The sequence below is a fragment of a genome, unplaced genomic scaffold (genome assembly GCF_019419815.1).
Source record: "Pyrus x bretschneideri cultivar Hongxiangsu unplaced genomic scaffold, Pyrus_bretschneideri_v1 Contig103, whole genome shotgun sequence".
Lineage (NCBI taxonomy): Eukaryota > Viridiplantae > Streptophyta > Magnoliopsida > Rosales > Rosaceae > Pyrus > Pyrus x bretschneideri.
Window position 1 is genome coordinate 72,440 of NW_025999395.1, and position 17,257 is coordinate 89,696.

The 17,257-nt window shown below is 38.5% G+C and overlaps 1 protein-coding gene across 1 annotated transcript in view; it reads right to left on the bottom strand.

Moving 5' to 3' along the window:
* Positions 1-6,534: 6,534 nt before the first annotated feature.
* The window catches only part of LOC125470949, a gene marked incomplete at its 3' end in the record, with an annotated part of 78,412 nt that continues 67,689 nt past the window's right edge, over positions 6,535-17,257 (bottom strand). Inside the window, exon 2 of the mRNA XM_048570794.1 lies at positions 6,535-6,876. Coding sequence (XP_048426751.1) covers positions 6,535-6,876 — 342 coding nt within the window. The remainder of the gene's footprint in view (positions 6,877-17,257) is intronic.

Below are 17,257 nucleotides of genomic sequence, written 5' to 3' on the forward strand. Positions count from 1 at the left end.
ATTCTAAGAATCAGGAATTAAGTTAAATCCCTTTAGAATAGGTAATTGAAATAAGGAATTAAGGAAAAAGGCTAAGTCTTGCGGCAAAGGGAGGAAAAGAAGGGGAAAGTGCAATTAAACTTGCAGATTTTTGAGTGAAAGGGAATGTATAGGTGCGGCTAAAACTTTTAAGAAAGGGATCGTGACATAATCTTGCAGATTTTGGGAGAGAAAAGGAATTAAACTCACGGCAAGAAAGGGAAAAAGAAATCAGGAATATGCCTTTGACCAAGAATTAAAGGAAACAAGATTTGTGACTGATTTTGGGAAGAATGAGAAAGAATCTCACGGCAAGGAAAAGGGAAAGGATTTTAAAGCCAGAAATTTGGAGAGAAAAGGAAGGTAAGGTGCGGCACAATTTAGGACATGTCTAGGGCTTTTAGAACATGTGATTTAAGCAACCAACATTATTTGGAAACTTCAAAAATGGACACCTTCACAAATGGAAACTCCCAATAATGGAAACTGGTTTCCAATTCTTGATTCCTCCTTCTTCCTTCGATTCTAGGCTCACTTGGTCTTCAATTTCGTCCAACACTTTGGCTCCAAGCAGAAGCTATCCATCTTTAGCCCAAAAGTGCTCCAAAAGACTCCAAAATGCACTTCTTTGCTCCTTTAGCCCTTAGAACCTGAAAACATACGAAAATGGCTTAAAAGACTTAAAGAACTAAGAAATAACAACGTAAATGCACAAGAACAAGCCAACTAAGTCACCTAAATATGCTCCTATCAAATTCCCCCACACTTAGCTTTTGCTAGTCCTCGAGCAAAACAAAACAAACAAAGGAACACGAAACGAGACAAAACGAACAAAACACAACCTAAACCTTCCAACATTTGCCTCAGGGATTTCCAATGCACATGACATGTTAAAAATCATCATTCCCACAGATTTTGGTCATCTTTACACTTGAGCACATACTTAATCACAGTCACTACTTACTAGTTCACAATTGATCGATTAAAACAACATTTTGAATGTAGCAACATGCCTTAGAGAATTCCCTCAAGTCCTTACTAGATATGCACTCAATTTTTCACTCAGATTTTCTAACTACACTCCCTATACTAGTTATATGTGAGAAGATTAATGTAGATATGAAAGCTAATAATCACATATGTTTTAACAAAGAAAGCACTTTTCTGGAGTTATAAGTGAATGTATGAATATGATCTCATGAAAGGAATGCTACTACTTAGATGCAAGAACCATTGACACCATATGCTCATATCAATTCCAAACTCCACATTATTGAACACATAACGATCAAGATTGAAGCATAAGGGTTGAAACGGGGCTAAAGGTGTTTGGCTAACAAAGAAGGGATATGGAAAATAAAAGTTCTTAAAGAAATAGTGAGCAAAGCATTTGAATCAACTTAGAATTCACTTTTGAATGAAAACTCAACTTTTGAACAAAAAGGGAAAATTTAGACAATTTAGGGCCAGATTTGGTGTTTTGGACCCTTTTCTTCAACATTCAACACTTAATCACTCATTCTTACATCTTTTCAAGCTCTTTTTCCTTTCTTTCTTTCTTTTCTTTTTCTGTTTTTCTTTTTCATACGTTTTTCACAACTTCTTCTTTTCTTTTGAATCTCAAAACATACATATAAACTTAAGAACAAACATTCCCTCCCCCACATTCATTTTCTTGCATAATGTAACTCAAAAGGAATTCATTTAAGTCATGCTCACTCTCTTTTAAGAACAAGGGTGTGGACTGTCCTAAACTAGGCTAGGTGAGGATAATGTGGGTTAACAAAGAATAAAGGCTAAACAAGGCTCAACGGGGTTAAAACTTACAAAATATACGAAATATGGGAAGTAAGGCTATTTGGCTATGGTGGCAACTACACAACTTCATCTTGATATGTGTTATGCAATTCAATGTCATGCTTTGAATGAAACGGGTATAAGTTCTAGCATTTAGTTCTATCATGATACAATTGCATTCTATGTAGCAACCAAGCAAGGAATAATGAGATCATGCAACAACTTTAGAAAACAAAGAATCACATATTATAACTCTCCAAAGAAGGTAATGGCTCGAGTCTCACAGGGATGTAGCGTTATTATGAGTTCCTTCCTTCAAGCATGTTACAAAAACTGATTCTTCCTTTATGATTGCATGTGAATTCATAAATTATAACCACAATCAAGCATAACCCAAAGAGTAAATCAAACTTTCATCCATGTTTATAACTCTCTTTAACAGCAATGTAATTACAAACCGAATCCTCATCATTGTGTTGGAAGGTACCCTAAGACACAAACAAACACACAAAAACAACTCTTTTTGGGTTTTTCAAAACAATTTTTCAAATTTTTATCACATTTTCGGAGTTTTACTTCAAGACATCATAAAACACACTAAAACACTCTAAAAACACTTAAAACAGCAAGAAACAACATTATAAGTGATAGGTGAATAACTCCCACGAATTTCAAACAAAAACAGATTGTTCACCCCCCCACACTTAAATCAAACATTGTCCTCAATGTTTCAAGCATAAACTAACATGCAAACACATAAACAAACAAATCAACAAACTGAGCACAAATAACAGAATATAAATAACAAAGAGAAGAGTTGAGGAACACAAATCTGGATGTGAAGCGATGTTTAAGCTCTTCCTTTGTCGAACGCATGGGTTGCCTCCCAAGAAGCGCTTGCTTTAACGTCGTGCAGCCGGACGAACACCTCCATCAAGCTTCAGGGGAGGCCACGGCATGGAGGGGTGTTTCCTCCATGACATGCTCCTCAAACAGAGTGTAATAAGGCTTCAATCGATGCCCATTTACCTTGAACTCGTGGCCACTTTTTAAGCTTTGGACTTAGACTGCACCATGAGGAAAAACATTAGTAACAACAAGAGGTCCAATCCATTTGGAACGTAACTTACCAGGGAATAACCGAAGTCTTGAATCAAAAAGCAACACTTTCTGCCCTTTGGAGAACGTTTTGGTACGAAGCATCTTATCATGATAAGCCTTCGTCTTGTCTTTATAGATGCGAGCATTCTCGTAAGCCTCGTTCCTAATCTCCTCAAGTTCATCTAACTGGAGCTTCCTATGAACTCCAGCAGCATCTATGTCCATATTGAAGGTTTTCACAACCCAATGTGCCTTGTGCTCTAACTCAACGGGCAAATGACATGGCTTACCATAGATAAGCCGAAAATGTGACATGCCAAGGGGAGTTTTGTAAGCCGTACGATAGGCCCACAATGCATCGTCCAAGCGCAAACTCCAATCTCTTCTTGAGGGTCCCACGGTTTTCTCGAGGACTTGTTTGATCTCCCTATTTGAAACCTTAGCTTGCCCATTAGTTTGAGGGTGATAAGGTGTTGAAACCTTATGCGTAACGTTGTACTTCTTGAGCAAAGCTTCAATGGTGCGGTTACAAAAGTGAGAACCCCCATAACTGATTAAAAGTCGTGGCATCCCAAACCTTGCAAAAATATTAGATTTCACAAAATCTGCAACAACCTTAGAATCGTTAGTACGGGTGGCTTTGGCTTCCACCCATTTGGAAACATAATCGACAGCTAGCAAGATGTAAGTGAAACCAAAAGATGGAGGAAATGGGCCCATGAAATCGATACCCCAAACATCAAAAATTTCCACAAAGGAGAGAGATTGCTGCGGCATTTGGTCCTTAGGCCCTATGTTACCTGTTATTTGACACTTATCACATGTTAAACAAAACATTTTAGCATCTTTAAAGAGATTAGGCCAATAAAATCCAGATTGTAACACCTTTAGGGCTGTCCTTTGGGTGCCAAAATGTCCCCCACATGCATAAGTATGGCAGAATGTAAGAATGGAATTAAACTCAGATTCATGCACACATCTACGCACAATCTGATCTGGGCAGAATTTCCACAAATATGGATCATCCCAAACATAAAAACGTGCATCATGAACAAGTTTATCACGTTGGAACTTGCTTAGGGTACTAGGAACTTGCTTAGACACCAAGAAATTGACCAAATCGGCATACCAAGGGGTTCTTACCTCAATGGACAGAAGTTGCTCATCCGGAAATGTTTCTGAGATGGGAATGGACTCTTCTTTACCCACCATTCGGCTGAGGTGGTCAGCCACCACGTTTTCACATCCTTTCTTGTCCCGAATTTCAAGATCCAACTCTTGAAGTAGGAGCATCCAACGAATGAGCCTTGGCTTGGCCTCCTTTTTGGTGAGAAGATACTTCAAGGCTGCATGGTCAGTGAAAACAATTACTTTAGTACCAAGAAGATATGATCTAAACTTATCTAATGCAAATACAACAGCCAAGAGTTCTTTTTCGGTTGTGGAATAATTCAGTTGGGCATCATTCAATGTCTGTGAGGCATAGTAGATGACATGCGGCCTCTTGTCTTTCCTTTGCCCTAAAACAGCCCCTAGAGCATAATCAGATGCGTCACACATTAACTTAAAAGGGAGGCTCCAATCAGGTGGAACAATGATTGATGCGGTGGTCAACAACTCCTTGAGTTGATTGAATGAAGCCGTGCATTCCTTGGTGAATTCAAATGCCACTTCTTTTTGTAGGAGACGGCAAAGAGGTTGTGCAACTTTTGAGAAATCTTTGATAAACCTACGATAGAATCCTGCATGGCCAAGAAAAGAACGAACCTCTCTAACCGAAGTCGGAGAGGGTAAGTGACGTACAAGATCTATTTTGGATTTATCAACTTCAATGCCGTTTTCAGAGATGATATGACCTAAAACTATACCTTGTTTAACCATGAAATGACACTTTTCCCAATTAAGAACAAGGTTAGTTTCAACACAACGTTTTAGAATCAAACTAAGATTATGCAAGCAACCATCAAAAGAATCACCAAAGACGCTGAAATCATCCATAAAAACTTCAATGATTTTCTCAACATAATCAGAAAATATACTCATCATGCATCTTTGAAATGTGGCAGGTGCATTACATAAACCAAAAGGCATGCGACGATATGCAAATGTACCAAAAGGGCATGTGAAAGTTGTTTTTTCTTGGTCCTCGGGTGCTATGACAATTTGATTATAACCAGAGTAACCATCAAGAAAACAATAGAAAGTATAACCCGCTAACCTTTCAAGCATTTGGTCAATGAACGGCAATGGGAAGTGGTCCTTCCTTGTGGTGGCATTTAGCTTCCTATAGTTGATGCACACCCTCCAACCAGTTTGAATGCGCGTAGGAACAAGCTCATTCTTGACATTTGCAACCACGGTCACTCCGGATTTCTTTGGAACGCATTGCACGGGCGAAACCCACCTGCTATCAGAAATAGGATAAATCACTCCACAATCAAGTAATTTGATTACCTCTTTCTTCACTACTTCCATCATCGGAGGGTTGAGACGGCGTTGAGCCTCTCGAGATGTTTTGGACCTCTCCTCTAGAAGTATGCGATGCATGCACATAGTAGGGCTGATTCCCTTTATGTCGGCCAAAGTCCATCCAATTGCCGTTTTGTATTCTTTAAGCACTCGCACCAATTTGTTCTCCTCTTGTGCCGTGAGTGAGGATGAGATGATGACGGGCAATGTCTCATCCTCGCCCAAGAACACGTACTTCAAGTGACTAGGCAACGGCTTAAGTTCAAGTGTAGGTGGCTGGACAACTGAGGGAGGCATTTTATTAGCTGAAACAGAACTTAAAATAGGGTCCAAAAACTTACCTGATTGTGATGGCAATGACTCGAGGGCAGCCACCATCTCAATCATATCCTCACTAGGGGCCACGACCAAGGATTCCTCATGCATGCCGTGGGGTTCCTTGGTGGTTGTTTCGATGTTTTGCATGTCCCTTCCTTGTGCAATGACCAATTCAAGTGCATCGTCTTTCAAATTGTCCAAATGGTCCTGCGCCAAAGAGTCAATTATATCAATAGCAAAACACGAATGATTCTCACTAGGGTACTTCATAGAATCAGAAAGATTGAAATTAATAACTTCCCCATCAAATTCCATTGTCAAAGTGCCATTATATACGTCAATCCGCGTACGAGCAGTTTTCATGAATGGGCATCCAAGGAGGATGGGCAATGAAAGGGCATGGTTTGATTCATCCATTTCAAGCACATAGAAATCCGTCAGAAAGATTAAATGATTGACCTACACTAAAACATCTTCCAAAACTCCCTTTGGATAGGCATTAGATCTATCGGCCAATTGTATAATAACACCATCGTTTTTCAATGCTCCTAGATTCATAGATGCATAAATTGAATATGGCATGACGTTTATTGATGCACCTAAATCTAACATGGCAGATTCAAAACGAGTGTTACCAATGACACATGGAATTGTAAAACTACCCGAATCCTTGCATTTAGGGGGCAGTTTCCTTTGCAAGATGGCTGAGACGTTTTCACCCACTTTTACAACCTCCTTGGTCGAAATCTTCCTCTTATTAGTGCAAAGTTCCTTCAAGAACTTGGCGTACCTCGGGACTTGCTTGATTGCATCCAAGAGAGGGATATTGACTTGAACTTTCCGAAACGTCTCGAGAATGTCCTTTTCTGCTTCCTCTTTCTTGGTTTGCATGAACCTGCTAGGAAAAGGCACATTCGAAGGAAAAACATTAGTGGGAACTGAACTTGACACGTTTTTACCTTTAATGGACCGATTTGAGGTCTTAGAATCATTCAAGGCCTGCGGCAAAGGTGTTTCCACCTTTGCCGTGGGTAGGCTTTGTTCCTCTTCTTCGATTCTCAACTCTTCCTCCTCATTGGAACGTGGTTTGGATGGTCCATGGTCAGATCCAACTTGCTTCCCACTTCGCAAACTTATGGCTTTTGCAGATTCGAATCCACCTTTCGGATTCACCTGCGTTGAACTTGGTAACTTACCTTGTTCTCTACTAAATTGCCCCATGAATTCAGCCATTTGTCCCACTTGTCTCTTCAACTCAGTCACCTCTCGAGCTTGATTTTGCACCTCATTGGCGTAATTGTGCATGTCTTTTGTTTGTTTTTCTTGCCCCTGCGCCAATGTAGTTAGCAATTGAATAACTTGAGAATTATCAAAAGACGAACTTGAGTTGTTTTGGGACGATGGTGGCTGGTTGGATTGGTATGGCTGTGGAAACCCAGGGGGATTTTGTTGAAATCCCCTTTGTTGTGCAGATTGTTGGGGCTCTCTCCACTTGAAATTAGGGTGATCTCTCCACCCGGGGTTGTAGGTGTTGGAGTACGGATCATATTTGGGTTGGTTTTGGCCTTGGAAACCAATGGCATTGCCAGATTCCCATCCTCCATTCTCTATCAACTGAGGGCATGTCTCGGATGGATGCCCCTGCATTGAACACACGCCACACACTTGGTTTTCTTATGGTTTTGACCCCTTGACAACCTGAGACACAAGAGAAGTAAGATTAGCCAATTGTGATTGAATGTCAGAAATTGCACTTACCTCATTTACACTTTGTTGCCGTGGCCCCTCTCTTTGGCCAACACCTTCATATTGTTGAGCATTGTGTGCTCGGTTTGCAATTAGAGTTTTGGCATCCACCGGAGTCTTGTCCACTAATGCACCACCCGTCGAGGCATCTAGCATTTGACGTTCCATGGGAAGGAGTCCCTCGTAGAAATATTGAATGAGCAGCTCCTCCTTCATTTGATGTTGTGGACATGAAGCAACAAGTGATTTAAAACGTTCATAATAAGATGGAAACGACTCACCTTGATTTTGTTGGATGCCACTAATCCGTTTCCTTAAGAGAATGATCTTTGCAGTGGGAAAGAATTTCTCTAAGAATGCACGTTTCATACTTTCCCAAGAATTGACAGTTCCGGGGGCCAATTCATACAACCAATCTTTGGCCTTGTCCACGAGGGAGAATGGAAAGGCCTTCATCTTCAAAATACTCTCATCCACGTTGATGGGTGTCATACTTGAGCAAACTACTTCAAATTCCTTAAGATGTTTGTTAGGATCTTCCATGGACAGCCCATGGAATTTATGAATATGATGTAATAAACTAGACTTAAGTTTAAATTCATCCGTCTTACCTTGAGCTGCCGCGGGGTATTGTATGCATAAAGGAACGGCATTGTCCATACCTAAGGCAGAGAGCTCTTTGATGGTTCGATTGTCCACGACCATGGTTTGTACTTCCTCCACAAACTGTGTCGTGGCCTCTCCTTCCTCACCTCCTTCGTCAAACTCGGATGTAGAGCTAAAAGACGGTGGGTTAGGGTTTTGTTGATTCTTTTGCTTCCTCAAGGTCCGCTCAAAATCGTCGTCAAAGTCAAGGATGTGCTTACGAACAGGTTTTGAACTCCTAGTCATAAACTAGGACCTAGAAACAAGAACAAAAATAAGGTTAGTAACTAAAACGAAAATATATGAAAAAGAAATAAAAGAATTAACGAGGGATTAGCAAAGTTGCTAATCCCCGGCAACGGCGCAAAAATTTGATGCGAAAATAGTTAAGCACACAAATTAACCCTCTTGTTGTCAAATTGTAGTAAGGATGCAAGTAGGGATCGTTCTGGACCGGGGATTAGGAGGGCTTGCTAAAACCTCTAAACTGACTCAAAAACATAAAAACAAAGTTGAAAACGTTCACAAAGACTCAAGGGTCTCGAAACAAGTTCAAAAGACTCAAAACTGCCTAAAAACACTAACTAGGCAGTTTCTGACTCTAAGCACAATTTTGGACGAATTTAAGATTATGGTTTGATTCAAAACACTTTAAAACACAAACTAAACAGATTCTAAAGACTATAAAACAAGAAAGTAAAGGGGGGGGGGGGTTTTGATTTAACGAAAATTGAAATAACAAAACAAGTTATAAAACTAGGCAGATTGTAAAACGAATTTTTTGGAAACAAGATGATGGATGGATTAGTTAGAGGTCCATTCTCCACACATGACACATTTGTATATGAATCGATTTTCCAATTGCTTTTCACTAACTATGATGCTCAACACCCCAAGTTAACCGTGATGCACTAATTAACCCTCAGATTTCCTTATGTCATTGAATTGGATGATGCATGCAACAATTCAAATTATTCTCCAACGGTCCTCAACATGAATGCATAGAAGAGATACAGTGAGAGATCATTATGCTCTATGAAAATCATAAGTGTTGACGAGGCAATTGTAACTATGAATGCATGATACTCTTGCCAAGAATTCAATTAACGCGGTTGTGACTAGCAACCTTCACTACTCATGTTTATAAACTTGTGACGATTAGGTGAAACTCATTTATAAACTAGCATCAAGTTCATGCATGAAAACTAAGTATGCATCCTTAATCAACATACAAGAACAAGTTTTGAATAAAATAGATAATTGAATTGCAATCACAACTTAACAAATCACAATTGGAAGAAATCAATTCATATCTCAAACATGTTCATGGCTTCAAACTTTCCCCTAACTAATTAGGGGTTTAGCCACTCATGATTACAGCAAACTCAGAAAGTAATAACAAAGTAAACATTGAAAACAAGAACGAAGTACACCTAAGAACACCCCAATCTGCAAGCATGAAACGTTCAAGGCCTCCTTCCTCTTCTAATTGCTGCGGCACAAGGGTCTAAGGATGTGTATAGATGAGTGGTGGTGCGGCAAGGGGTTGTGAAAGGTCAGAAATTGTCAAGGGTTTAGAAGGAAGCTGCGGCAAGGTATAGAATTGTGTCCACGGGATGTCGAATGGTGAATCTCCCCTAATCTGACCCTCAAACCCTTTATTAAGGCACGACAAGGCTTGCATAGGAAATAAGTAAGTGTTTAATTCCCCCAAATCAATTCTAAGAATCAGGAATTAAGTTAAATCCCTTTAGAATAGGTAATTGAAATAAGGAATTAAGGAAAAAGGCTAAGTCTTGCGGCAAAGGGAGGAAAAGAAGGGGAAAGTGCAATTAAACTTGCAGATTTTTGAGTGAAAGGGAATGTATAGGTGCGGCTAAGACTTTTAAGAAAGGGATCGTGACATAATCTTGCAGATTTTGGGAGAGAAAAGGAATTAAACTCACGGCAAGAAAGGGAAAAAGAAATCAGGAATGTGCCTTTGACCAAGAATTAAAGGAAACAAGATTTGTGACTGATTTTGGGAAGAATGAGAAAGAATCTCACGGCAAGGAAAAGGGAAAGGATTTTAAAGCCAGAAATTTGGAGAGAAAATGAAGGTAAGGTGCGGCACAATTTAGGACATGTCTAGGGCTTCTAGAACATGTGATTTAAGCAACCAACATTATTTGGAAACTTCAAAAATGGACACCTTCACAAATGGAAACTCCCAATAATGGAAACTGGTTTCCAATTCTTGATTCATCCTTCTTCCTTCGATTCTAGGCTCACTTGGTCTTCAATTTCGTCCAACACTTTGGCTCCAAGCAGAAGCTATCCATCTTTAGCCCAAAAGTGCTCCAAAAGACTCCAAAATGCACTTCTTTGCTCCTTTAGCCCTTAGAACCCGAAAACATACGAAAATGGCTTAAAAGACTTAAAGAACTAAGAAATAACAACGTAAATGCACAAGAACAGGCCAACTAAGTCGCCTAAATATGCTCCTATCAATAAGGTACCTTCAAAGTTGCTGGAACTTAGGGATAGTTAGGATTAGGAAAGGTTAAATGATAGGAGCATATTCATGCGACTTAAATGGCTTGTTCTCGTGCATTTACGTTATGTTTCTCTCGTTATTTTAGTCCTTTATGCTTCTTTTGTGTGTTTTCAGGTTCTAAGGGCCTAGGGAGCAAGAAAGTGCATTTTGAGGCCATTTGGAGCATTTTTGGGCATGGATTGGATAGCTTATCCATGGAGCCAAGAGGATGGACGAATTTGAAGGCCTTGTATGCACTTGAAGACACAAAACAATGGCTCTAGCCCAATCAAACACATTATGCCATACAAACCAACCTATTTTAGGCCCATTCTATGTACTTAAACCCTAGCCCTTTAAACTAATTCATTTATCACTTATCAAACCATTCACTTATCACTCACCACATATCATTCACTTATCACTTAACATATCATTCATTTATTTCACTTCCATACTCCTGTTAATTCCACATGCATTCTCACACATGCACATCATTCACTCACATTTCCACCATTCATTCTTTATTCCTTTCCAAACATCTCACATGCATTTCCACCTTCCTACTTCATCATTTCACCACATTCTCCCTCTTTAACTCACATGCATTCATCATAATTCACAACACAAAACAACTTCATTGCCGTGGGTTCCCATTTCCTTTCCAAACATCTCACATGCATTTCTTCATTATTTCCTAACCCTACATGCATTATTTATTGCATCTTCACATGCATTCACACACACTTTACACATTCAAACCGTGAGCTCCCATTCCTATATGCCATTTTCAGATTTCCACCCACTAACCTAGTCATCAACACATGCACTTCCACCTTTCATCCACAATGATTCATGATTCATTCACTTTGCATCCTTTAAATCACATACTTTTCCATCATTAATTAGCCACTTGCATCTTAAACAAACAACCATATGTTCCCTCCACTACTCCTATAAATACCCTTGCATTCATTCATTCAAGATCATCTCATTTCATACACAACACACCACAAACACTTCCATTCCTTCTCTTTGCCGTGAGTCCCCTTAGAATCCAAAACCATCTTTCCATTTCCATCACTCCTCACTCCATTCCACATTTCCATAATCCCCCAAACCTCACCTTAGACCTTGTGCTACAACAACGAGGAAGAGAAGAGGACCTAAACGTTCATACAATTCAAGTTTGAGTTGTTGGAATGTTTAGGTGATTCTTTGATTTCAATGTTTCATTTTAATTCTCTTTGTTTTGTACGTATAAGGAATGGAAGAGAAGAGTGCCTAAACGTTCATACAATTCAAGTTTGAGTTGTTGGAATGTTTAGGTGTTTCTTTGATTTCAACGTAATGAGGAACTAAAACCCCCTTTAGCTAGGGGGTGATTCGAAATAAATGTTTATGCTTGCATTTTGATTTGATTACTTCTAATTGCGTTTCATAAGTTGTGGTTCAATTTGTTTAACCGTTTGATTGATAACTTATTTATGTATGTTTATTGAGAGTGTACACTTAATTTTCATGCATGAATATGACGCTAGAATATAAGTGAGTTTCACCTAATAGTTACGAACTTATATTCACAAGTAGTGGAGGTTGCTTATAAACAATCGCGTTAAATGAATTCTTGGCATAAGTTTCATGCGTATTCCATAGTAACGAATGCCTCGTCAACACTTAAAGTTTTCATGATGCTTAATGATTTTTGATTGTATCTTTATTGTGCTTTTCACGTAAAGGACTTTTGGAGAATGTTGTGAATTGCGTTGCGCTAACCCATCCAATTCATTAACTTAAGGAAAACTTGACGGTTAATTTAAGCGGACCTAATTGACCCGGGGCGTTGAGAATTAATGATTTGTTGAAATGCAATTGGAAATCTTTTTATTATGCAAGTGTAACATGTATGGAGATGAACCCCTTAGCTATTCTATCATCCATTCATTCCATTTCATCAATTCCATATTTACATTCTGTTTTAATTTGTTCATTTAATTTAATTTCGTATAAACTTAAATCCCCCTTTACTTTAATGTCAATTTAGTTAGAAATCATTTTAGTTTGTGTTTTTTAAAGCATTTTGAGTTTTTGGTTTGTCTTAGTGTTTTAAACTTTAATTTTGCATTCTTTGAGTCTAGTTTAGTGTTTTAAACTTTATTTTACGTTTTTGAGTCAGTTTCCAAGAGATTTGCATTCCCTCCTAATCCCCGGTCTAGAACGATCCCTCACTTATCCATTCTACTACAATTGTCAAAAAGAGGGTTTAATTTGTGTGCGTATAAATCTCGCATCATTAAACCAAAATAGGAAACCTTGGCTTAACCAATTTCGTCCATTCCTTTTGCTCCAAGCATAAGCTATCCATTCCAAGCCCAATTTTGCTCCAAAATGCTCCAAAATGCACCTTTTTGCTTCCTTAGCCATATGAACCTAAAAACACACGAAAATGGCTTAAACTACTAAAATAACTATGAACTAACAACATAAATGTACGAAAACAAGCTAACTAAGTCTCCTAAATGGCAAAAGGAGCATATTTATGCTACTTAGTTATGTTGTTTCCTTGCATTTATGAAGTTAATTCCTATTTATTTATTTTCGTATGGTTTTAGGTCCTAATGGCAAAAGGAGCAAGAAAGTGCATTTTGAGGCTATTTGGAGCATTTTTGGGCATGGATTGGATAGCTTAACCATGGAGCAAAGAGGATGGACGAAATTGAAGTCAAGAAGGGCTAGGAAAGGCTACAAATCTGGTGGAAGAAGTCCTAATGCAATGAAGATAAGGAAGAAGCAAGAAACAAGGAACCTTATCCATCCTTATCCAACCTTATCTTATCCTATCCTAGAAACCTTATCCTATCCTAACTCTAACATTATCCTATTCTATCCTATCCAAATCAGGTTAGGACTTGAACTTAGCTACTTAGAGGGAATTAATTACACATTTGAACACCTATTTCAGTTTCTAGAAGCCTTACCCATTTGAATGCCGCATAAACACCATTCCTTGTAGGTTTAGGAATTGCAATCCTCCTTCTACACAAATATCATGTGTCCTAGGCCCTTTAGGTTTAGGAATCTGCCCTAAACCATCCCTTCTAGAAACCTTATCTCATCCCTATAAACATGTCGCACCAAAACCTTCTAGAACTCCCTAAATCCTAGCCGCACTACCTATTCCAATTCCCATTTGATTTCTGCCTTGAATTAACCCTTTTTCAATGGGATTGTGCAATCCTTTTCCTTCACTAAGTGTGCCTAATTAACCTATATAAACAGCCCTATGCCGCACCATTCAATCATCCACTCACACATTCATTCATTCATACTTTCATCCATCAAACACCACAATCCATTCTACAACACCCTAGTGCCGCAAGCAAGGAAGCAAGGAGAGAAGGACTTGTGCAATCTGCCATCCAAGGGAGTGTTGTGCATGCCATTGGAGTGTGGAGCGTTTTTCTTGGTTCTTTCTATCCTTAGTCTTAGTTCAATGTTTAAATTAAATTATCTTTGTTTTGCGAACATGAGGAACTAACTTCTTTTTAGTTAGAGGAGAATTTGAAGCCATGATTATATGTTTTATATGAATTGATTACGTCCGGTTATTATTTCTTAAAGGCATGAATGTGATTTGCTTATATAAGTTATTAAAACTGGTTTATGTATGTGGGTTGGGGGTTAACACTTAATTTGCATGCATAAACTTGATGCTAGAGTATAGGGGGGTTTCACGTAATTGTTATTCACTTATATTCACAAGTAGTGAAGGTTGCTAGTCACAATCGCGTTAAGTAAATCCTTGGTACGAATCTCATGCATTTCATAGTGATGAGTGCCTTGTCAACGCTTATAGTTTTCACAAAGCTTAATGACTTTTGATATGTATCTTTGTTATGCATCTCATATAAAGAACTTGAAAAAGATAATTTGGTTGTAATGAGTTTTCATTCAATTCAATGAAATAAGGAAAACTTGAGGGTTAGTTGTGCGATGCAACTAATTTGGGGCGTTGTCATTCATAGTCTAAAGGAGTAATAACTGGACATTGGTTCGTATGCATATATCATGTGTGGAGAAGGACCCTCTAACTAGCCTTTTACCCATTTATTTTACCTAAATTCGTTTTTCAAAAGTGTTTTCTACTAAGTTTTTGTTTTGAGTCTAAAATTCGTCAAAAACAATCCCCATGTTATTTAGTCTTCATATTTGAGTCAAAACTTGTTTTCCTTGAGTCTTTTGAGTCAAGTCAAGTCCTATTTTCGTCCAAAACCTTTATTGAGTCTAAAATTGAGTCTTTTTGAGTATTGGTTGCTGTTTTAAGTGTCTAAAGTTCGTTTTGAGTCCATAGAGTCTAATTTAGTGTTTTTGAGTCTTATTTACATAGATTAGCATCCCTAGTTAATCCCCGGTCTAGAACGATCCCTACTTACATATCTACTACAATTGTCACAAATAGGGTTTAATTTGAGTGTCAAGTTAATTTTCACATCAACTATGAGCGTTTTAAAGCCCTTGTTGCATCATGTCCTCAACATCAAATGAAGGAGGAGCTTTTACTTCAATACTTCTATGAAGGTCTTCTTCCCATTGAAAGGCAAATGCTTGATGCCTCGGCGGGAGGTGCATTGGTGGATAAAACTCCCATGGCAGCCAAGAACCTAATTGCGAACCGGGCTCTCAATGCACAACAATACGAAGGAATTGGGCAAAGGGACCCCCCACGGCAACAAGTGCATAAGGTAAGTTCTCAATCCGACATTCAAACTCAATTAGCTAATCTTACTTCTATTGTGTCTCAAGGTCCAATTGTATGTGGCGTATGTTCTATCCAAGGACACCCTTCGGAAAAGTGCCCTCAATTGATTGAGAACGGGGGATGGGAGAGTGCAAACGCCATTGGATTTCCAAGCCAAAATCAGCCAAGGAATGATCCATATTCCAATACATACAATCCGGGTTGGAGAGATCATCCAAACTTCAAGTGGAGGGAGCCTCAACAACCTTAACAACAAGGAGGCTTTAGGCAGCAATGGTGCGGTTGCAAAAATGAGATCCACCATCCTTATGAGCACTCGAGGCATCCCAAATCTAGAGAAAATGTTAGATTTTACAAAATCTGCAACAACTCTAGAATCATTAGTTCGGGTGGCTTTAGCTTCCACCCACTTTGACACATAATCAACGGCAAGTAAAATGTAAGTATAACCAAATGACATAGGGAAAGGACCCATAAAATCAATACCCCAAACATCAAAGATTTCAACAACAAGGATTGGGGTTTGCGGCATTTGGTCTCTTTGGCCTAAACTTCCGGTCTTTTGACATCGATCACATGTTAAGCAAAAAGCCCTAGCATCTCTAAACAATGTAGGCCAATAAAAACCACTTTCAAGAACCTTAAACGCTGTGCGTTGTGTGCCAAAGTGTCCACCACATTGATGTGAAATATAATAGCACACAAATTAAACCCTCTTTTTGACAATTGTAGTATAGATATAAGTAGGGATCGTTCTAGGCCGGGGATTAGGAGGGATTGCTAATCTACTCTAAACTGACTCAAAAACATAAAACTAAACTTAAAAACACTTAAATAAACTCAAAAGACTCTTAACTAAACTTATATGACTCAAAACAAACTTAAAAGACTCAAAACAACACAAAACAATAAAAAAGACTCAAACTAGACTCTAGGACTCAATTTGGACGAAAATAGAATTGGTTTTGACTCAAAATACTCAAAAACACACAATAGCTCGTATTCTAACCTAATTGACACTTAAAACAAAGGGGGGGTTTTGGTTTTGACGAATTTGAATTAAAACAAAACAGAAACTAAACTTAGACAAAGTTATGAACGAATTTGGGTATATGGATGGGTGATTAGCTAGCTAGAGGGTTCTTCTCCACACATGACACACTTGCATACAAATTGATTTCCAGTTGCTTTTCGATAAACCATGAACCTCAACACCCCAGATTAACCGTGACATCACTAATTAACCCTCAGATTTTCCTTAAGTTATTGGATTGGATGACATCATACGACAACCCAAAGCATTCTTCAAAAGTCCCCTACATGACATCATAATAGAGATACAATCAAAGATCATTACGTTCTATGAAAATCATAAGTATTGACAAAGCACTTGTAACTATGACATCATGATACTCATGCTAGGAATTTACTTAACATGATTGTGAAAACAACCTTAACTACTTGTGAATATAAGTTTGTAACGATTATGTGAAACTCCCTTATATTCTAGCCCCAAATTCATGCATGCAAACTAAGTGTGCACCCTTAATCAACAAACATGAATAAGTTATCCATCAAACGGTTAAGTAAATTGCATTCACAATTTATGAAATAACAACTGGAATTAATCAATTCATATTGCAAATATAATCATGGTTTCAAAGTCTTCCCTAGCTAAAACAAGTTTAGCTCCTCATGTTTACAACAAAACAAAGAGAATATAAATTAAACATTGAAAACAAAGATTGAATACACCTAGAAACTCTCCAGGTGGCTCCTTCTTCCTTCCTTTCTGCCAACAATGGGGATTTGTGTGAATTTAGGCCCTTGAGGTATGGTGGATGGTGTGGTGTGAATTTGTGGTAGAGGGTGGTGGTTTTTGAGTGTTG